The sequence below is a fragment of the Anomalospiza imberbis genome, chromosome 3 (genome assembly GCF_031753505.1).
Source record: "Anomalospiza imberbis isolate Cuckoo-Finch-1a 21T00152 chromosome 3, ASM3175350v1, whole genome shotgun sequence".
Lineage (NCBI taxonomy): Eukaryota > Metazoa > Chordata > Aves > Passeriformes > Viduidae > Anomalospiza > Anomalospiza imberbis.
The window spans coordinates 73,435,161-73,459,235 of NC_089683.1; the positions used below are offsets into that span (position 1 = coordinate 73,435,161).

At 36.1% G+C, this 24,075-nt stretch overlaps 2 protein-coding genes across 2 annotated transcripts; one reads left to right on the forward strand and one right to left on the reverse strand.

The window, feature by feature from the left end:
* Positions 1–2,240: 2,240 nt before the first annotated feature.
* On the reverse strand, positions 2,241–18,032 carry ERMARD (ER membrane associated RNA degradation). The gene is made up of 17 exons (XM_068185136.1): positions 17,864–18,032; positions 16,590–16,729; positions 16,070–16,171; positions 14,820–14,909; positions 14,296–14,393; positions 13,630–13,766; positions 12,220–12,334; positions 11,587–11,689; positions 11,110–11,139; positions 10,466–10,536; positions 9,526–9,694; positions 8,532–8,615; positions 7,655–7,734; positions 7,043–7,171; positions 5,366–5,575; positions 4,359–4,472; positions 2,241–3,810 (listed from the first exon to the last, which is right to left on the reverse strand). Exons 1-17 carry the CDS (start codon positions 18,030–18,032, stop codon positions 3,651–3,653), a joined length of 2,001 nt encoding a protein of 666 aa, XP_068041237.1. The 3' UTR covers positions 2,241–3,650.
* A 1,201-nt stretch (positions 18,033–19,233) lies between these two features.
* On the forward strand, positions 19,234–23,907 carry DYNLT2 (dynein light chain Tctex-type 2). Its single transcript, XM_068185135.1, has 4 exons — positions 19,234–19,365; positions 21,934–22,083; positions 22,897–23,055; positions 23,734–23,907. Exons 1-4 carry the CDS (start codon positions 19,330–19,332, stop codon positions 23,842–23,844), a joined length of 456 nt encoding a protein of 151 aa, XP_068041236.1. The 5' UTR covers positions 19,234–19,329; the 3' UTR covers positions 23,845–23,907.
* Positions 23,908–24,075: the final 168 nt, after the last annotated feature.

Genomic DNA, 24,075 nt, shown 5'->3' on the forward strand with positions numbered 1-24,075 from the left:
TTTCTTGACAATAATGATTTTTACTCAAAAGATATATATTGCTTTCGAGAAAAAATAATTTTTGGTGTTCTCATAGCAATTAATAAATGAAAATCTGAATTTTTTTCTTTTAAGAATATCAATACTTATGTCTTGTAAAGAACTATATTTTGTTAAATTATTTATTAAATTTCAATAACTCATTCTTTTAAAATAAGTAAGGAGAGGGGAAGCTGATGGACTTCTGACAAATTCCGAAAGTCCTCAGCAAGTAGTGTGGAAAATGTGATGAACCTCTATTTAAGTATTAAAATGTTTGCAAAAAAAAAATTTCAGATGTGTTCAATTTCTGCAAAAGTGATCTGAAACAAATGAGAAAACAAATTTCTACAGAAGACACAATTAAGAAATGTATAAACAAAACTGATGAAATTAGAAGAAAACTTGATTTTTTTTATACACAGCCTAAGAAAAAAGAGGAGAGTGAATGTCAGCATGGAGTGCTATTTTGAATTACGAAACACTGCCACCATGTGTTCACTTCAAAGGCCATCAGGCTGCTTGAAAACCGCTAGATGGGATGCATTAAAAGATGAAGTAAATCAAATTTGTTGCTCTATCTCTTACGTAAACGTTTCTGTATAATGCAGTAGTGATGACAACCCTAAAAAGGTTTTAATTACTTTTAGTTGCTGGTGTTATGTTTGAATAAGAACACATGGTTCTGTTTCTAACCCTTCCTGTCGCCGTTGAGGAGAACACAAACTGGAGAATGACTCAAAGAACATAACGAACAAGCTTTCTTTTAGAGATGCCTAAACATAAAAGATATTTAATTGTACTTGTGCAATACCCACCTCAGCAAACTTGTAGTTGGTCCTGATGCTCCCTAGAAGGTACCAAAAATCACAAACATTGAAATGGCTTGAAGCTATGTCAGGAGAGGTTCAGGCTGGGTATTAGAAAAATGTTCTCCATCCAGAAGGTTTTTGGGTACTGGAACAGGCTCCCCAGGGAAGTGGTAACAGCACCAGCCTGACAGAGTTCAAGAAGCTTTTGGACAGTGCTCTCAGGCACAGGGTGTGGCTCTTGGAGATGGTTCTGTGCAAGGCCAGGAGTCAGACTCAATTATCCTTGTGGGTTCCTTCCAACTTGTCATATTCTGTGACTCTCTGATAAATTGACTAATTGAACTTGGACTAACTGACTTAAGAATCATCACCCCCTCATTAGCATTATCTAGGTAAACAAAATAATTCAACACTTTTCCTCATGGGGTGCTGCAGCTTCCAAATTTGTGTCTATATAGATTTACTATGTGACTACCTCAAAGAAAATACAGACCCTGGGGAGGAAGGCCAACAATTAATTAAATCAGATCCAAGTAATACTTAAAATATCATACTTGGAAGAAAACATTTTTTTTTGTACAATTCTAGATGTATCTAGACACACAGTTATTCCAAGCTTCTTTTGCTCTCAGGAATGCTAAATGTTCAGAGTTTAGACTCTTTCTCATATCTTAAAAGTGATTCTAAAGAGATAGCAAAGATAAGTAACTGCAGTGGAAAAGTAAGTAACTGATAAAGGACAAACCAAATGACCTCGACCACAACTCTTGCCATTTGTTCTTCAATGTGCATTGTAGAATATACACTTATTCTACAGCTCTATTCCACAAGTCTTTTAACAGCAGGAAAAATCCGTAAGCCCTGCATGCAAATGACATGCAGGGCTGTCATAAGCCATAAGCCCTGCATGCATAAGCCCTTCTGGTAAATGACAGCATTGAGTCAGAATAACTAACTGGATTGTCCCAGCCTGTTCCAGATTTGTTTAACAATAGATGGTAGCAGTGTTCCCATCAGAGAGCTCCAGAGGTAGGAAAACAAACTGAAAAAGCATCTTCGACAGATTTGCCAGAAATCCTTCATGCTTCTTACCACAAACTTAGAGCAACAAATCACATCTGTGGCACTAATTAGGAAAGAAGAAACTGTCAATGTGCTCCATCTTAGGTAAAGCAAATGAAGTGAACTGAATGCAAGATCATTTTACCAAAGTTTAAATGTAGCAACAAAAGGACATCTTATGTTGTGGAAAATACACTTCTGCAGTCTATTAGGTGCCTTGTAGTGCACGAATGCACTTTCAAAAGGAGAAAGTGTGCCACCCATTTATGTACATTCAAAACATGACTGTGTGGTAATTTCTTGATCTTGTTCCTACAATGAATACATAAAACTTAAATGATTTTAATCAGAATACTTATCACTATCAAAGCAATTGTCATCATAAATGTCACTACCAAGACACACTTAGCAGAAGATAGTATATCCGAGCAGTCAGTGGGTACAAAATAAGCCTCCAAAAATATAATTAGGATCTGCTGACTCAGGCTTTAAAAAAAGCTGAACTTTTAGACTGTGGCTTATACACTACATTAGACTAATTATTCTCTATTTCTAGATTTAATCTATTTTATCTAGTTCAAACTTCTTCATATAGTTTATTTTCATGGGAACAAAAGAATTTTTGGGAAGTGACAAAGCTAAATTTCAAACCCACACAATATATTTCAGGAGTAACACAAAGGAAGCAATATGATCTTAGTTTATATCCATCCCCCACAATGAATAAACCAAACTAGTAATTCTCTAGCTGTGATTTCCAGTCAAGAAACACTGCAAAGAAGCTTATTAAAATGTAACTTGAATCTTTAGTCCTTTGTAGAACCAAACATTCTCCAGACATTACCCTCTGATTTTACTCTCCATAGGAGAAAGCAAATGGAGAGACACTGGTGGTCTTCTGTGAATCTGTTCTTCAACCTATGCATTCCTTTGAAGTTCTACTCTTTGATGATAAAAAAGGGGAAGAATTTACTTTGAAAAACTAAAATATTCAAATTAATATTGTGTGCAATAAGAGGATAACTTTCTAAACCACAGTGAATACGTGTCTGTATAAGCATGCGCGTGTTCACATTCATTCTTTATGAAATTAACGGACTAAATATGTTTTGCAATGAGAAGATGAAATTTAACAAAACAAACACACACCCTGCAGAAGTACCCTGCAGAAGTATCCATCCTGTTCCTTTAAATCCTCATCTATAAACAACTGGTTACTGTGTTACCAGCTCTGCCTCAGCATTCAGAGCAAGATCAGACTGTTTACAACTAATAACAACCACAGATGGCAATGAGCACTATTTTATGATGAAAGTTCATAATTTCTTACCCTGTTGATTACAGTCTCTGACATAATATCTGATGTATTCCAAAGTAAAAAATTACTTTTCAGATTTAAAAATTTCCAGAGCTTTTAGTCACACTTTTTTCTTAGGTATTTTTCAGTACAGTAGGAAACCAAAAAATATTAAAAAAATCAATGTACAAAACACGAGATATATTTACAATAGAGCTTGTATCATCCTGATTTAGTTCACAGTAAATATTTTTCAGTGGATTTGATAAACAACCCGTTCTCTGGAACCTTGATCATTCATGTCCAGTATCAGCAGCTACCGTCTGACAAAAAGAGTAAATTTTGCATCCAAAATTTGAAAATGACTTATGAAATTTGTCTTTGAATTAGATTTATCAAATATGAGGTCTCTGTAACTGTTTAGATATAACAATGTCCAGACAATCGTAAGCCCATTTCATTCACGTAGCTAGATGCATTAACATAAGCTTTCTGTCACTGATTTTCCTTATTTTTATCAAAGTGTTCTTTGTAAGTTCTATGGTTTCATCCCACTTGTTTTTCTCAGGGCTTGTGTATGTCACCAAGTTCTCAGTGTACTGCAAGACTGACTTCAAAAACCTATGAGAAATAACATTAGAGAAAAAACTCCTTTAAGGATTAAAAAAAAAAAATAAAAAGAGAAGAGAATAGAAGAACACTGCAATGCCTGACTTAAACTTGCAAACATCTGCAAGTTTCCAAATCTCCCTCAGGACTGGATGATCAATACATTAAGGTTTGCTCTACTTTTGGAGAACCACTCCCACCCCCTCACACTAAGATGGGAAGTTCTTCGGAACTGCAATTAACACCACCATAGAAAGAATACAGTGACCAAATGTGTGACAGTTTCCCCCAATGGCTTCCTTTGCTTTCTTAGTCAAATGTTTCAGAATGTATGTGATATCCAACCAGCTGTTAATTAACACACAAGGAGAAAAGCCAGCAATATACTGAATGCAACTTTTATCTATTAATATTCCTTATCTACACTTCAAGAAAGTTATTTTAGCTCCTGACTGTCCAAGATAAAATTATAACTATAATGATGAAAAATCTCTGTAGTACAGACCAAAATGGAATTCTGGGGCAATTTCTGTTTTCATAAAGTAAATTTGTATACTCACTTTAGATACTGCTGATAATCAAAAGGATTCTTCTTACAAACTGAATGAACACTGACTAGTTCCAGAGTAATCAACAGTAAGATGAGTCGCAGCACTGGGGACAAAAATTTAATGCTAGAAATAAAATAAAAATACTTAAATAAACAAACTAAAACCAAATTAAAAATAAATAATTAATATTAAAAAATATTAAGACTTCTGCACCCAATCTAAATTGCTGGATATTGCAGCTTCAGGGGAAAAGAAAGAATATGAAATGTCTTTCAGCAAAAAGCAGTGCAAATCCCAGAAAAGTAAACAGAGACTTTAAACTGAAAATGAGGGAGGAAAACAAGGCAAATAACTAAGATTCCAAAGAAAAATTTGCAAGCTCCCATTAATCCATAGATAATAAACTACAGTTCAACTGAATCACAAATGTATTTCATCTGTCGTTAGTTTAAGCTATGTTTCTTAAGCAACATGGATATCATTTTTAGGAACATAACCTTTCCAGTAACAAAATACTTATAAAACTCTGGAAAGCCCCTATGATTAGGAAAAAAATTAATGGAATATTAAAACCTCTTCTATCTATAAAGAAACTGATTCAAGTGTAAAGATAAAAAGCAGTAAAATAAAGTAGATAAAATCTTCAAATCAGTTAAACTTATTGCAGTCAGATGAAATTTGAATGGCATATATATAACTAAATAGGAAGAACCAGAAATTTAAAAAAATACAAGTAATTCAAGTAATACTTCATTCAAAAGCTTGTAATTTACAGTGATAATCTAGCAATGCCCCCCAAATTTGAGGTTTTCTCTCCAATTTGGGATTTTCTTATTATTTCAATATTGCTACTTAACAGAAACCCGGCTGACACTTGACTCTGAAATGGTTAACAAGAACACATGAACACTGTTGACTTTAAACTTCCAAGTGAACCCACTGAAAGGCAGCAACAGCAGCGTGCAGCCATTCTCTCATAAACCTAACCACAGAATAAAGCAAAACCAGCAGCCAACCTGTTCAGCATCCGTCGATAGTTGAGCCTCTGGCGAGAACGCAGAGTCTTGTTAAGCCACTGCGTGTGTCTCAGCCCAGCACCGGCAATAACCTGTTGGGACACTTGATGGCACTGCGCGCTTATTTTGCGGAGTACCACCACTACTTCCAGGACAGGTCGTGGGGAATACAGCGTGCAAAGGCGCGTATCACAAAGTTCCACCAGCAGCCTCCAAAACAGGAAGGGATTTTTTAACATCAATCTTTTGTTAGCTAGATTTTACATCGGATACATTTCATATTAAGTGTGGTTTGACTCATAATGTTTTAATTCAGAAAACCTGGAAACAAACTGCCCTTACCTCATGACTGAAAAAAAGCAAGGTTCTGTGTAGTAGGAGTAGTGACTGTGTTTTCTATCACTTTATGGAATATAAATGCAAAACTGATTATGATGAATATGTTTCCCATTTCAGATCAAAGAAACACAACCACAATAAACAAAACTGCCTGGCTGAAATGATACACTGAACACATCAAATCACAGCAGGGCTGTGGTTGAAGCCTCCCACCATAGCTCAACTCACAATGAATTAACCTCCACCATAATAAAACTCACTGAAACAAATGCTATTAATTAGTACTTCCATTAGTGTGTGGTCTTCTGGGCAGAACAAGAAGCAGACTTAACATTGCGTACAATGCAGGTGGTGAGGCCATTTTTTTAATCAACACCACACCAGATCATGCTTTGTTAAAGCTCACAAATATCTTCCTGCTGTCATATCTGCTACACTAATGTGTCACACATCACTTTAAACACTCTGTTCTTATAGAAGTGTTTCTTAACCTCCCTCATGCTCAGTTTATCCCTGAGATAGCAAAACATAAATGACTTGAAGTGATAAAGGCAGAAAACTCTAATAAAAGGTCTAACACATCAATAATGAGACTTTTTCGCTCCAAGTAATAAATTTGCAGATTGGTGGGTAGGAAGCAGTAGACCCACATAGTATGTAAGTAAAGCAACACGTAGAATCCTCTTTGCTCTATGCCACCCATGCCTAATAGGTTTGAGTAGGAGTGTTTTGTTCCAATATATTCATTCAGTTGTGGTACTCTTAAGGCTGCTCTAAGAGTGGCAATTAAAAGTCAAATTATTTTGATTATTGTTCCAAATCAGACATAATTAACAAACCTACAAGTCTGATACAAAGTATAACAAGATATTTACTCTTTCTGAATCTTGATATTAAAGCATGAAGAATAGATTTACATAGCAGCATATTGCCATTTTGAATGCCACACACAGCTGTGACACCAAGCACATTAAAACGATTTTCTGATGCAGTTTTTAGCACAAACCAGGCTAAAATCAACCTAATCTATTAAGTACACAAATATTTAAAATATTTTGTTTTCATGGTCTGAAAAAAAACCCGGTTATTTCTTCAGGCTAATTTCTAAGTAAAACCTCTATTGTAATTCCAAAATGTACAATGTCTCATCCTTATTTTGAAGATGATGTTCAGCTGCAATCCTAACATTTTCAGATTAAATCAGCAACACTAGAAAAGTGCATACAACAATTCAAGCATTTCTCTGCAAACAGGGAAAGGGTAATTTAGGTTTGCGAGTTCTTACATTGGGCTGCAAGTAGAAGCTGACAGCGGGAACTGGGAGGGCATCAAACTCACCTCTCTGTTAGGACACCATTGATAGGATCATCTGAACTGCAGCAATTCTGGGGCATATAATGCTGCAACTGAGATACAATTTCAGATATCATCAAAATTAAAGTATTACCTTCAGAATTTCCTTCCAACCTTAAATACAAAAGAGAAAAAAAAATTTAAGCTATAAAATGGTTTAGTACTATTTCTGAAATGGCACAGATCAAGATGCAGATTTTTTTGGATAGCAGTGTATTCAGTGTCCACTCTTACACTCTCATATAACTTCTTTTCCCTCTACCTTACAAGCATGATTTTCTCTCTCCAACTAAAGCAAAATTTTCTCATTGTTAGCAATCTTCAGAACCCCTCTTAATCCTCCATTCATAAAAAGCCTACAGTATACTGATTATATGTATATGATAGATGCATTAAATTTTCTTCTCTCAGCTCTAAACAAGTACAATATCCTCAAGTGATATTAATGACTTCCTCCTTTTCAAATAACAATAGAATGCTACATTCTTTTTCTAATGAATATCTTATATAAAGTTTCCCACTGGTTACCAAGACCTTTTCAGAATAAGGAATTATTTGCTTTTTTATAACTGGTGATCTTATACAGCACATACATACTCTTTAATCTTTTGTATTTGTTCCTCAGGCACTGTTGCCAATTCAGGCCATAAGTGGATGCTCTTCATACACTCCAGCACCTCAAAAACACATAAGGAAAAAGGTTTTGTAAAGTATAGACTTTGACATGCTTTTCTTAGTGGCCCATTTAGAAAAAAAACTGCAAAAGGCAGTAAGTTATTTGTTCACTAGTCATAACTGTGTAAGCCAACTTCATTTGTTAAGGTTTAGGTTAGGGCAAAAAGTAGATGTACACTTCCATGCTCAAACATTATCTAAAGAAACTAATTTAGTATTCTATGCTTTTTTTAAATATAAAAAATTAACTAACATGACTTTTGCAACACACTGTTTACATGCTTTTGAAAAGTAAAAGAACTAGGTATTTCTACTGCAATCTCAAATCAATAGAGAAACATCCTCAAGCAGCTCATTAAACTGGCAGAGAACTACTATGACATTGGAAAGCAGATTTTGCTACCATAACAAAATCTTAATCAGCTGGCCTTCATACAGTAAAAAAAAAAACTTAGTAATAGCCTAATCCTGGAGACGGGACCTGGCAGTGGTCCTAACATAAAAAAGCATATGGAGATTAGGAAAACTATAGAAAAGCAAACACTCAGGTAAGAATAAAGTTATTTTGTGATCTAGAACACAAATATGGTATTAATTGCATTAACAGGAGTGTGCATAATTATATCTCATTTTAGCAACTGTGATTTCCTTTATGTTTTAAAAAATAAATCAAAGAAAAAAAAGAAAGTAAGGTTTGAACTTTTTTTTAGAACAATCAAAGCATGAAGAAAAGAATTAGATAATTTTGAGGATTCACAATTTTAAGGGCCACAATGCCGTCACAGATGGAAGTGCCTACCTGTTTCTTGAGTCGGGAAATTGGATGAAATCGAGATTGGTAGCAACTTGCACAGTTCATCAGTGGTTTTATGACCATGTGTTCCTGATTTACAAGATCACAGACAATACACAAGAGTTTCTCTAAGCTGTCCTAATCATATGCAGACTGAGACTTATACTTCATTTTATGCATGCCACCTATAGCACTGATGTCAATAAATACTTCCAAATGTCTAAGGACTGAAAGAAGTAATCAGCACAGTGAGTGGTTGAAGCTTAATTTCACATATTTTTAACTATGAAGCCTGACAGTAGCTGACAGAAAAGCAACCAAGTATTCTCTTAATGCAGCAGCACGCAACACATCTTGAGAAACTAAAAAAGAGCTGCAACTAATAAATGGAAGACTCATCTCATAGGTTCCTGCATGATATTGAAAGAAGTAATCCCAAATATAAACAGGAAACTGGGGAGAGCAAACACAATAATTGCTGATGTTGAGAAACACAGTGCTAGGCAAAAAGTGTTTACAAATTCATAGTGTAAGTATAGATACAAAGAACACTTCCATTAGCAAGGCACTATTATTTACAGTGTCTCAGGAAAAGAAAATCTCAATAACTACACACTACATACCTCAGTGGGTGAGCCACAGATGTTCTAACATACCTTTCAGATAATTCTGCAGATAAACAGGCTAGTTCATCAATACAATTTGATAAAATTATGAGGAATCATTATAATTTATGAATCAACCTTTTGAATAAGGACTGGTTAAGCCAACAAATTAAGGTACAGTAAGAAAGGGTAACATTTTGGAAAACTTTCTGTACTTATTTCACTACAAAACTAGGCAAAAACATACTTTCACAATTTTTTACTTGGAGGAATATTTCATTTACACAAAAAGCAGTTGTCAGGAAAGATTCAGTCATAAAACTCTATCTAAAATCATATTTGGTATCCAAAATAACAAAAAAAAAAAAATCTGAGAACAAAATACTGGTCCCTACCTTAAGAGAAAATATATTTTCATCTGAGAATCTGCAGAGAATAGTAATAGCAAACCCAACTATCTGGTTAGCTATTTCTCTGGGAAATGTTTCTATATTGATCTCTCCATGGCTTAAACGATCTCTTATACGTGGGCCCTCCTGGTGGTTCAAGAAATCCCAAAGGAAGTCCTGTGGAAACACACACCGACTATACAGAATTATATTCTATGTGCATTCACACAGAATTGAACATATTAAGTGTATAGAATATCCCTGAAAGACAAGTATGTGATCATGTCTATATTATAGGCATGTTCAGATATTCAGAAAAAAAAATACAAAAACCAGTGCAAACTAAACTTGTAACATACATTCTATACTGTGACAGCTAACAACAGATTTCCATCAGCTCAGTGTCCTAGGCCCTTCACAGCCCCACTGCCTCTGGCGACAGGACAGTAACCTCAGATCTCCCCTATACTCTCAAAAGACCTCTAAAACTCAGAACCCCTAGTTTTCCTGTTCACAATCTATTTGGGTAGTAAGATGCAGAATGCGATCTGGTAGGTTTGAGTCACATTTTTGTGCTATCTGCCCAGACAATGTAAGGCATGTCTCACAAGCTATCAGAAATAAGTTTTGAAATTTCCCTCTATGGGGCACCAGTTCTTCTCCTGCTCCATTCAGCTGAACTTCAGGAGTCTAAAGACAAATATCTCTGAGACACTAATACTTCAGAAAGAAAGCTAGTCCCATAGCCTAATGCAATATAGCTTGTCAGGTATGACTTTGTATCCTCGGCAATACAAAAGGCTAACAAGCTTCTAAGGTTCTAAGCTGCTGGATATAAGCTATATGAAATAATTATGTATTAGGCATATAATAAAGATTATTACTAACTGAAACAAACAAACAAAAGACAACAATGACAAAACCCTAGAACACATTCAAAACACTTTCCATGGCAGGCTCCTCAAGAACTACAGGTAGCTGGTTGACTTCTTCATTATCCAAATGCTTTGCTAGCATCTAGGGAAAAAAATAATTTGAATAGAAACTTATTGAAGACCATATAATCAAAGAAGAAACACCAACTAAAATAGTTTTCCTAATCTGATAGAAACTTATTGAAGACCATATAATCAAAGAAGAAACACCAACTAAAATAGTTTTCCTAATCTGATGTGATTACTTCTGCCACTCTAGAATCAAGATGCCTAATTATTACTGACAAACAACTTGAAATAATCCAATCAACTTGTAAAACTGAGAATTTATACTGGTATTATTTATTTGTATTTATTTTGAATAACTGAATCTAGGAAAAATAGCAGAATGTTTGTTTCTGTGGAGTCATGAATTTCAAGATAAAAACATTTAGGAAAAAATAGTCTGTTCATTACAATTTGTATTAATTTTGATATTTGCTGAAGCATTCAAAATTTAAAGTGTTTACTGTCCACCATCTTTTATTTGGGAAAAAAGGTAGAAATAATGCCATATTCAATAAAAGAAAGTGCATTCTTAACTCCAGTAATGGGAAACATGTATGGTTTAGACATGCATGACACTGATATATATTTAGAAAAAAAATCACAGTACCTCATCAAAAGTGGTGTAGAGAGCAGAAGACTAGAACAAAACACAAATGATATTATTTGGTTTTCAAACAAAATCAATTAACTAGTCATGTACATAAAACTTCAGTTTACTCATTTGCATGAGATACCAGAGGTGCACGAATAGCAAAAAAGTCCCTTTATGAATGAAAAAAGGCACTTCGGGATTTTGTGCTGAGTTTTTTAAAGTAAATATATCATGTCCTGCTTTTTACCCTAAATACTGTTTCTGAACTTTAATCTTCCACTATTTTTTCAGTCCTTTTTAAAGGCCGACATTAAAAAAAAAATATTAAAGGCATTCATGAATCTCAACTGGAGATTTGTAAATAACGTTCCAAAATTGATTGAAATTTTGTGGGGTAAATCTGCAAATGATTGTAAACACTAAATTTCTAGAATAACTCTTTTGCAAGTATTGTAAGCACTAAATCATAATTGACTTTAGACAAAAGTTTACCTCTGCTGTTAGCAATCGATTTGGACATTTATTAGTTGTAGTGAAGAGCATTCTAAGTCCAGCTTCCAGCTGAGGAAGTAAAAGAATCACACTGTCAGCATACCTGAAAAAGTAACAGAGATATCCAAAGGGTGGTTTTATTCCTTATAAACTATTCCAGAGTTACAGTCTCGGGCCAAACAACCCTGACAAAATTCCTTTGTAATGCACTTTGTAAACAAACAATAAATGACTACCTGTGCCAAACAGAAACTGACCACTGAATTCAAGCTCAGAGATGAGAATAACTCATAAAAAGATGGAGCATGTGAGAGGAAAACTAAACAATACACTCTTTTTTTAAAAATCAAAATATATGTGATTTAACATATGAAGATTTATTTCCACTTTCTTTGTAAAGCTCTCGTTTTTTGCTACATCTCCAACAGCTCTTTTTGGGCTTCAAAATATAGTTTATAATCTTAGTTGGCACAAAACAAAGCTATAACTCAACAAACTTTCCAAGAGATCACCATAACAAAGCATATGCCATGAAGTAATTTAGTATGAAGCCTTGGAATCTGCAAACACAGTTATAAAAATACAGAATATATTCTTTTTAGTTTCTATTAAAAAAAAATTACAAGATCTTACCTGCTTTGCTTGAAAGCTGTTAAAGCAGCGATCCAAAATGGTAACATCATTTTTAATACAAAACTGGACAGTTTTACAAGTTCTTCAGCTATGGAAAGTATTTCACTATTAAGATCTGCAAGTTAAAAAACATTGAAAAATTACATATAATCTACACTTTACTAATGAATTTTAAATATTTCACTGAAAGTATGATATTATTTCAATATTTATAAAGGGAAATTTAAAAGTTATCCAATTTATTTTAACTATGCAAGTACAACAGTAGCCATATTTAAGATCACAATTTAAATACGTAAGATTGCATTTGTGGTGATAATATAAAATTATAGAGTAAAATCAGTTAAAAAAGTAATGTTTGCTTTTTATTGAAAGACTACATAGCAACTGGACCCAGCTTCTGTTGAGTTATTCTCTATCTACTTCAGATACTTGAAGAAAGTATAATATTAATGAATCATTTCTATTCAGGCAGAATCAGTAGAGTAGTAGGAACATTTGAACATGAGCACGTTGTTCCTATTTTATCAATTTTCTGTGTTGAAAATACAGCATAATAAACTAACACTTCAATGCTACCATGTAATGAAACCCTCACTTATAAATTCATATTATAAATGTCTTATCCAAAGAAAGCTTAAAATGATAAGTGTAACTTGATTGCAGTAGGTGCTTTTTCAAAGCCAATCAACAGCCATAGGATTTACACTACATAATTATTGGAATGCTATCTGCTTGATTTGTTTCCCAAAAACCCTGTCTCAATTTCTGGACAGATGTTCCACTGATTATATACCACAAATTGACCATGATCACCATTGACACCAAGATCCCCTATGTGCTATTACTGCCTTAAAAAAGTAGGAATAAACCAAACAAGGTCTGTGGACAGGGAGAAGATTTTAATCTGACACTTCAAACCCCTCCGTGAGAAACATATTAATGTAGTGAAGATGTGTCACCATCTTTTACTCTGTTTCAACCCTGCCTTCCCTGTAAGACTCAGGGTACTCCTGTTGGGACCCTTGTAGCTGGAACCCATTGATTACAAAAAAAGTTAGATTTCATAGAGGCAGACTAGATGACTGTTACATGAAATTAATTCTCATAATCAAAAAAATATAACATACAGTTGAAGTCTTTTAGAAGCAGCCATATTTAATGTTTCAATGTGTTGAAATTATCTTAGAATGCAGTAGTTTTTTATTCAATAGTCAGTAAGCTATCAACATATTAAGAAGATGTCCTACAAGCATGGTTGGTTCATCTGATGACGGTGTATACAGGTATCTTAGTTAAGATTTAATCTTGGAACTCTGGGAAATGCATTATTTTCAACAGCACTTTTGGACAAGGAAACAATAGCAAATACAGGATAATAAAAAAAATTGCTAGTGGTTAAATACTTGCCTGGAAATGCATCAAGGTCCTCTAAGCTAATGAAGATCACATAAGGTCGATGTACTAAGACACCTTTAGTTTGCAGAAGATAGGTCTGTAACAACTGACCCAATCCTGCAGTTAAAAAGAGCAGCATAGCACAGTATCTAGGGAGAATACCACAGTATATTAGAAAAGCTTATACAAAAAAAATTTTTTGCAAAGAACCAACATTTGTGAGTTAGGAACAAAGGGGTTTTTTTGCTTTTTTAAAAAACACCCAGAATGTATACTCCCCATCTAAGTAGGAGCACTTAATAATTAATTGCATTCATAAGCATTATAAAAAGAGTAGAAATAGATAAAAAGCATCACTGTATTCTACAATGGCTGCTGTTGCTCCTCCTTCTACCCCATTCCTCTGTCTTTTGTTCCAAGTTACTCTTCATTGCCCTGACTTAAAAAAAAGTTAAACTTTCTTGTTTTCCCTAATAGTACAAAGCCTGCTGGACCTAATGCTGGCCATCTTTGTAATGCCTGAAGTATTCTATGGAAATCCATTTCCAAAAGAAGCAGAAGCTGCAAGGGATATTAATTTTCTTTCCCATAAGAGAAGTAAGTGGTTACTAACCACTTTCCAAGAACTCACAAGTCTGACTGGTAAGAAAAGGTGTTTTTTTTTTCCTGGTAACTTACTTGGCAGGAATTTCTTGTGGTGATGCAAACCCATGCCACAAAACATTACGAAGGTTCAGACCATGTGGAGATCCAATGAATACCCTCAGTACATTCATCTAATTAATAAACAAAGCAATTACTGCATGAAGAAATCTATTATTTTTTGCCTTTCTTACCCTTACTTTTATTACCTTTCCCTGGCAGAAAAGTTCAGAAATTATTAAGAAACAGCAACATCTACTGTCAAGATGACTGGCCACCACTTGTCACAGTAACAAAAACTCATTATTTGCAATTTCCAGTATTCTCTAAAGGAGAATCTTTCAGCTGATTTGTACAGGATATAGAATATAATATGGGAAGAATCAAACAATTTATTAGATATCCCAAAGAGTTATGACAGCAAACAAATGAGATCAAGTTCATCTCTTAGTTCTTGTAGTACAAATCTAATGTAATTTAATGCAAACTAACACGAGGTACATTTGGTAGAAAGAAAACCAGCTCAGTAGTTATTCATTGTTTCAAAGCTAAGTACTTACTACAGCTTGTCCAAAGACATCTGCAAGCTGCTCAGATGCAAGCAAGTCTCTTAGAAGGAAAGGACAATCATTACCCTTAAGTAAATACACCTATTAAGAAAAAAAAGGCAGAAGAGATAATAAATAATTTAGTATACTTTGTATTTCAAACATATACCTTGACTATTTTACACAATAACCATTTTCGTTATTGTAAAAACACTAATCAAACAAAACCCACCAAATCCTTAAAAAGGCTTTAAATTCTGCAATTGCACGACAAATTAAAATTTAGACAATGCATCAGGAAAGAGTGGATATTTTGCTTAATGTGACTATAGTTAGGCTTTTCACAGGGTCTGTACTTATACTGCTTTTTTCCTCCAAAAAATCCCACAAAAATTAGTAAGGCACAACAAGAACACCTAATTAAGGTAATAAGCTCTATCAAGGACAGCGTATTTTCTTTTTACAATAGAAATGTATAGGATCTGTCATTGTGAAAGGGAGGAGACTTGTGGTTTGTTTTCTGATTCAGACTGTTCTTCAAACTAGGTTTTATCCTTGTTGGACAATACTAGCATCTCAAGTTTCAACTGCTATCACACCTTCCATTCTTTGTACTCTCCCTGACATTTTTTTCCAGTCTTTGGTGATTTCCTTTACTGAAAAATTTACCATGCCCCACAGTTGGGCAAATTGGTTTGTGAGTGAGCCCACTGCTCTTTCTCTGTCATCTCCTTTTCCAGAGCTCCTTATAGATATTGAACAACTAGCCATTTTAACTTACCTGGCTGTAAAACAGCCCAGCAGCAAAAACTGTTTAAGTAGCCGTTTCTCCCTTCTCACTAGGCAAGAAGTTACCCAGCAGCCTGTCTTTCCAGCTGCATACCACCCCTCACAGAAGTTAATACACGATCAGATCTTCTGTGGAACCTATGATACCCCACTTCAGTTAAATAAATTAAACTAATAAAGACCTACTGTGTACACTGATCAATCAAACACTTCTCTTTCCTATTTAAATTAGTTAGTAACAGCACTCGCACAAACCACTCTACAAGCACTGGTGAAGGAGCCCCACATATGTTTCCATCAGCACAATTGGATCCAGGAAAGAACCTTTTTCCAACTCAAAATGCATGTGGACTATTAGTGTACTACTACAAAACAGGGTTAATATCACTTTTTTCAATGTACAATTGAATCCAAGAGCTTATTCCCATCTTATAAAGCCAAATCTGCAATAGACTCCTCATGCTGGCACTTACGTCACCCAAGGCTCGCTCCAAGCATGATGTTAGTTTCATTAATCCAAGAGCAACTTCTGTAGCTTGTGTAGATTGTAAAACATCAAACACTTCCAGAAATACCTGCATGATGGGGGAGAAGAAGAATGTTGTACTCAGTATTTAAAAGGAAAGATCACATAGCCAATAGCACAGAGAAATGTAAATATTCCTCCATGACAGTTGCTATGCAAATGTAGAAAGAAAACTATGCCAAAGAAATGAAAATGTAGGTATCTGGAGAGAAATTTCCCTAGAGTACCCCTTGATATCTAGTGCCTTACATATTTTAAATTATCCATAATAACTTTACAAGGTAAAACTTGACATTAGGCACAGATTATTAGAAAAACAAAATTATAAACAACCATCTATCAGAGAAAGGACAATTAGTTACAAATTCTAAGCATTTTGGTTCATGGATGTCTCTTCTGTGTTCTTACATTAAACTTCCACAAAGAGTTCAGATGCCAAAATACAAACTTAACAGAAATTTCCATACCTTTGTGCAGTTTGTCCAGTGGAACCATGAGGCATACTGAATTACAAACTGCTCCTTGGTCAGAGATTTGAAGTACGAATTAACAGATTCACAGACAGGTCCTAATGATCGTATGCTTTTGATATAATCCACGCTTTGACCTTAAATTGAAAAATTGAAGGTGATTAGGGTACCAACCTTCCTGAAGGTCTAATATTTTAAAACTCATTAGGGATAAAACCTGATACAGTTTGTGTACATATTTAGCACAGACTGTTTTATCCCGACTATTTTAGCACAACTAATACAATTTACACCAAACAATACAATACAATTTACACCAAAACACCACACAGAAAAGGTACTGAAAAGTAAAACTGCAATGCAAAACCAGGTAATATCAAGCACCTTCTTCAAACAGAACTAAAAAAAAAGCACCCACAAAAATTGTACACCAACAGAAATTTAACACAAGAAAATGCGGAAGTAAATAGGATCATTATGTTCTGATTTTGTTGAAATATGAAGAACCCGCTAGAATTTCTATAGAAATTCCATATATCAAGCTGGAAGCTAGGGCAGGCTCGGAGTCAAATTGCACCACTTATGGCCTTTAAAGAAGGCAGATGGATGTGTTACCTTAGAGGGGTATCATTGCCTCTTTTTTATGGGACATTTTTTATAGGAAAATAAATTCTTCTGGTTTACTGGAAGATATTTCTACCACCTCTGGAAATTTATAACAGAATTTGCACGATGCAATTTGGCAAATTAAAATTCAATTAATTCTTAAGGACATAAATACTTTGTTTTGGTTAAAAAACAACTACAAACTATTCCACATAGAAGGGAAACAAGGTGGTACTTCTGTACAACCTAAAGCTGGGAAACACAAACAGAATCAACAGTAGCAATACTGATGGTCCCAGGCTTTTACATTTAGTGCAAAAGGGCTATAAAGAACACAGAACAAGACAATTATGGGGCTGGAGAGCAGCAGAACTGAACCCCTTATGTTACAGGCACATTAAGCTGGGAACCAAGATGAAGGCAAAGTAGGAGCTACTTAGGTAGAACAGATTACATGACCCTTAGGAGCCAGCAAAAGCCAAATAACAAATGCAGATGAAAAATTTAAAGCTCTTTGTAGATATGAACTCTACATGCTCTAATACACAGCAGAGCTAGAAGCGTACTGTAACAAACTGTCACAACTCAGCTAGGATTGCTATGAGCTGTACTGAAATTCTGCATCAGTCTTACATGCATCACTACTACAGCAGGTAAACACCAACCTGATTCAAGGTAACACACATGCTTTGTAACAGCTTGCCAACATACTTCCCCGTTTTCAGATAAAATATTATCAATATCATGGGTGTCTTTCTTCTCAAATCCAAGTTTGCAAATTGCATAATGCACAGGTTGAGAAAGGCAAGTAGTGACCGAGTCTGGCAACGCCATCTAGAACAAACACACACAAACAGAGAAAGAATCCTTGTAACAAGAAAGCACGTGTGAACAAAAAAAAATTTATTAAAACATTCCCATCAGCACAGCAACACAGTGATACGGTGTCTGTAAACAAGCTGTTTGGGTTTGCGATGCAAGTTTCATTCTCATACGTGATGAAAGGAACTCTCAACCAGAACCACCTAAAACTGAGGGAAAGCATTGTTCTGTTTTCACAGGGTCAGGATGGTGTATTTCATGACAAGACAAACTGAAGGAAAATATCCCAGTTTATATATAAATGTTCTGCCTAATCGCTGAGCTTGCAGAGAAACTGATGCTACTTCAAGTAAACCAAGAGTGTCAGTCCTTACAACCAGCAAAATCCTTGGAGGGAGGCAGGGAAAGAATATGTTAATTCCGTAGCAATGTTACTGCAATTTAAGCATTCATGCTATTTTCACATTAGCCTAAACAGAAAAATGGACTGATTCAAAAGCACACATTTAAATTTTAAAAATTGCACAGATAAAACTGCCCATGTTAACAAGCAGGAAAATGCTTCGGATTTAGTTAAAAGAGTCACACTTCTTCACTCATTAGACAGACAGGAAATTGATAATGAAGTACCACAACTAATAATAATTTAAAATATGCCATTAACGTTAAATTAAAAATATTTTTCCTCTCTCTCTAATTGGGTGACAGAATTGACCTCATATGTAATTTCTAAATTCATGGCTTCAAGGAGATAAGAAATATTTATATAGCTGTCAGGACTAAGCAAGGGTAACAGTTCCCATCGGAAACCGCTGTTAGCTGCCATATGGAGTACCTACCTGCTATTTAAAGAAAAAGAAATTTAAACATCTACAATGTTCCTAAGACCATACCTTAGGATATATCATTCAAGCCATCTTAATTTGTGTCTCTTCCCCTTCCCGTTCGCCGTTTCACTGTCGGGGACAGAAGGCCAGAGCAAATCCTACACTGCCACCCTTTACTACTATCATCTATGTAAAGCGGGCCAGGCACGGGGCAGGGCGGCGACCTTCGCAGGGAGAGCAGTTCACCAAGCCCGGGCTGGCACCGGCCGAAGCGGGGCAGGGCTCTCCCCTCCCCTCCCCTTCCCGCCGCGCCGCCCGCAGGCCGCAGCGCCGGCCCTCTCCCGGGGCCCGGCCCAGCGCCGCCGCTCCCGCCATGGCCGCCGCCGTCTCCGTTACCGCTGCCCGCGCGCGCCGCGTCACGGCCGGCTCCCGGGCAGGGCCCGGGCCGCCGCACGCCGCCCAGCGGGACTGCCGCCACAGCCATGGAGGGAGGGAAAAAGCGCCAGGATAAAGACACGGTGAGCGGCCGCCAGGGCGAGGGCCGGGTCCGGGGGGCTGAGCTGGCCGGGGTTGGGGCACTGCCGGGAGCGGGGGCAGCGGCCCCGGCGCGGGGGCATGTGATGCCCGACTGAGGCGGGGGTGCCGCTCCGGGCCGGCGGCGCTTCAGCTGGGAGGGAATGATGGGGCGTGGAGCCCGTGGGTTAAAAGGTGCGTGTGATTTTGTGAAAATTGGTATCAGGAGTACAGTTCCCTCTTGGTTAGCGCCCGGTTTGGGCTAGCTCGTGCTTTTTGTGCTTGGTCAGGTGTGATGTCCGCTCGTGCCCTGCAGCTGGCGTGCTGGCTCAGGCACTGGGAGGCCGAGCTGCTGTGATGGTAACGAGAAGGGGCGTCCTGCCTTTGGTGGGGCAGTCTCTCCAGCTCGGGGTGCTGCTCTAAACTAGAAGCCGTGCCCTCTTCTGAAGGAATAAACAGGAGCTCTTTTTTTTTGTTGTTTTTTGGTTTTGTTTTTTTTTTTTTTTTTTGGTTTTTTTTTTTTTTTTGGTTTTGTTTTTTTTTTTGTTTTAACAATTAAAACCTATTGGTTGTTAAAATGGACTTACTAACAAATAGAAATTCATTTAAATAGCAAAAGCTTTTTTTTTTTTTTCCTCTTGGCATACTTCCTTTCGTATGTCCAAAGTTAAGCCAATGTACTCGAGTTGAGTAGCCTAAGAACAAGCGTTTTTTGGTCAAGTGCTCAAATGCAGTCAGTTATTGAACTTCTAAGAGTTTTATTCACAGAAGGTGCAAATATTTTACAGAAACGTAATTGCAACATTGTGCTAAAACTTGGGGGTTTATTGTGGATTTTATACAGTGATATACAGAAGTAGGTTTATTTACTAGCCATGTCTATAGCGAAATCAAGGTTTTTGGTTGCCTTAAATGCAATGACTTCTTGCAAGTGATTATGAAAACTCCTGTCACTAATAATAGCAGGTAAACTTTTAAGTATTACCATTGTTAGAATTTGTGTGCTATAGACATGAATTTTTTTCCATCATTAATGTAAGAGGTTGAAGGTAGTGTGGCTCAAGCTGAACCATGTCAGCAAAGAATCACTGTTTGGACTGCACCTTTTTTCACAAGTTCATTGCTACTCACATGGATGGGGATGCTCATTTGAAGACCTCACCTGCATGTTTTCTTCTGTTAGGTGACGTGTGATGAGCATGTCAGGGCAGTAGTCTTTTGAGATCTGAGTTTTCAGTTAGTAGATAATGAGTGTCCACAGGCTAAGTGCAAATGTGCTTGGTGCTTGTGATTTAGAGTAAGTGCTATTCAGAGTTCAACAAACACCAGCAGGCAATTTGCACTAAGGCTGCCAACATCACTGTTATTAAGGAACTAGAGGACACTTTTGGGTAATGTACACTGTGTTGACAGAACGAATGTGCAAGTGATTTCATAGAGAAGAAACTGCATTTCTTTCCTGATTCTTAAAACTCCTCAGATGGAAAGAGCTGTGAGCCCCTGAGTAGCACATCTAAAATAATTATCATTAGACTTTTATATTATCCATAGGTGACTTTTTTTCTGTACTTCTTAGCATAAGCCTTGCATTGTGATGTTATTTCACCTTTGAATTCTTTTCTGCTCTCCTGGAAAGGAACTGATGATTGTCTCTCAATGTTAGGTTCTAGCAGTAGTCAGGAAGTGGAGCTGAGACTGAAGAGTCGGTGAAACTTGGAAGTGATTTGTTAGGAAGTAGCTGGTATGGAAGACCATTGTCTGTGGCATTTGTTAGGATCTCATTGGTTCCTTGTGCTTTTCCGTCTCTGTCCTTGTTACTGTTTTACAGTTCTATTTTAAGCCACCTTGGTGGACAGCAGGTGACATTTTTTTTGCAACATCAGACTTGTTTCTTGCATCCACAGAGGCACAAGTTTTGTTATGTGTGTTGAAGAGATAGATTACACAGCTGGATGGGGAGAAAATGTGATCTTCAGAGATCTGGGTTTAAGTTCCAAGCAAAATTACAAAGCTTTGCATATTGGAGCTTACATTTTCCTTTATTTTTTTTTTAATGAGCAAATTAAATCATCATTACATAAGCTACTATTTTAGTAACAAGGAATAAGGACAAGCAAAATGAAGTAGTAAATGAACCAAGTCGGTATTTTGGGTATTATATAGGCCATTTGAATGAGAAGCTTGAACTTGTGGCTAACAGTCTTGCATGGGTACGTTAATATCTGTGTATTTTTCCTTGGAAAAGGGAGTGGATTCAGGGTAGTAATATGGTGTATCTGATCGACGAGTTTAAATGCAAAGTTCAGTTGGATTTTGCTGAAAAGAATTTAAAATTGAGTGGAAGTCAACCACTTCTCCTATTTTGGGCAAAACAGTAGTGTTAAAACAGCTAGAAGACGATAACCAGCTTCTAGCTTCCTGTGGTTTTTGTTAACATATTCCTAGACTAATTGTTGTGGGGTTTTTTTTTGTTTTTTTTTTTTTTTTCTTAGCTATACACCATAAAGTATTATTTAATGTTTTTAAATTCTAAAATATTGACATGTGGATTTTTTTCTTATTATTTTGTACAGTCAAAAAGAAAAAAACCATCTCAGGATGCTTCAGGCATGGCTCCAACAGAAGGAAAGGCAAAGCCAAAAAGCCATAACATGTACAGACTGGAGCCACGTACTAAAGTTCAGGATGGTTTAGTTAGAGACAAAGCTCAAGCGATACTAATGGTATAGTATTATTTAAATTAATTGTCTCATTGCAAAAGCAGCTTGTCTTGCAGGAGTATTTACAGAACAGTGAATATTGCATAAACTTAAATCTCTTTTGAGTTTTGGCACATGAATGTAATATGAATGTACTTGGTTTTGTAAAGTGCAGAAGGGCCTCTGCAAGGTCACTGCTGAACATGTGCTGTTTTTGGGTGGAGCTGAAGCTTCATAAACTCCTGCGTTTTTTTTAAGTCAAATTGAGCTACAGCACAGTTCAAAGTACCATAATCCACAAAATATCCAGGTAGCAAAAGATCATGACATCAAATTTGTGGATTTCTATTAATTCTGCTAATATCACAGGACCTGCATAAAATTACTTGGTATCCTTGACAGTCAGACTGCTACGTACACAAATTAAGCCAAAATGAAAGAAAACAATTTCTTGAGATAATCCAAAGCTGTTAGTGGTATTTTGAACAGTTATTACCAGATCTTTTTAACTCTGCTCTCTGGAAGACATATCTTGGGTATTTGGAACAGATATTTGTAGCACTATTTTCCAGTGAACTGAGCTCAAATAATGGAGAAGAGTACACTCCTGATTGTTAAATGCAGACTGGTTGGGCATATGTGTCACCTTTAAAAAAACAGATAAAACACTTCAGAGTAAAAATGGTTCATCCTTTGCTGTTTGAGACCATCATCTGTACTGACTATTCAATTCATTAGTTCTTCTCATGTTCTTGTAATGAAAATGACTGCAAAGGGTGTTTTCTGCAAAAGACTACTAGGATGAAAACTAAGATCTTTCAAAATTGTTTTTGATAGAATAAACTACAAGAAGCCACATATGATGGAGCTTCTAGTCCCTTCTTGTGTGCTTCAATCTCAGAAGAAATATTAAATGCTGTGAAGGAATTGGACTATGACCGTTATAAGTATGTGGTATCCGTGCTAATTGTGGAAAAGGCAAATCAGGCAATGATTGTAAGCAAACATATTATTTGTTACACCTTTTGAAAATTAAAAACGACTTTTAGAACAGTGTGTTATCTCCTAGGTGTTCTTTCACTTTCAGCAGCTTAACTTGAGGTGGTCCTGAAGCTTTTACCTCCTTTATGGGGAATAGTATCCCAGGGGACAATTCAAGGTGCTGCTGTGATTTTGCCTAAATCTCTGAAGGTTGTTTTCATATGTTCAGTAAGTGGTAAACAGTGCCAACTGCACTTTCCTGTCACCCTGTTTCCACTGCCTGCTGTCCAGTACAATTCCATGAGTTCAGTGAATTTTATTTTTCTTTGTCCAGTGTACTTGGATCTCTTGGTTTTATGTGTTCCCAAAACTGATGTCTATTCACACTGACATTCAATTGCTTTTGAAGGGGTGGTCTTACTGTGTGTTAAATGGTAACAAGTGAACACAAGAGAATTGGGGGTTTGATGCTGAGATTTTTGGATCTGTGTGGGAGCTTTACTGTGAAGCAAGAACATGTATTTAACATTGAATAGGAATTGTTAATTTTATTTTACTTTTGCGTTGTTAATAGTTGTAACTCTCTTAATACGATTAAATAGCATGTAGATAGTGCTGGGTGTTCTTTAAAAATAAAGAGTAAAACTGCTGAATATAGGTTCACTTGTAACTTTTTCTCTTTTATGCCTTTAGGTTGCCAGCAGATGCCTCTGGGATGCTGAGAGAGACACTTGGGTTTCAGCTAAATGTGAAACTGATACATTTATTGCACTGGCTTTGGTAATGGCTTGTTATTACGACTAAAACTGAAATCACAGCTGCATTTGTGCATCACAATACACGGTATATTTGAAAAATTTCAAAACACCATTATTTTGGTATTCATTTTTGTCCTGTTGCTGTTGGCACATTAAAACTGACATATAGTTGAGATTATTTTGCTCGGTTTTGCTCTGTTAAAAAAAAAACAAACAAAACTGCTTTGGAAATGTTTATGGTTGAGTACATATGGGCTTCATCTTGTTGTAATGCTGT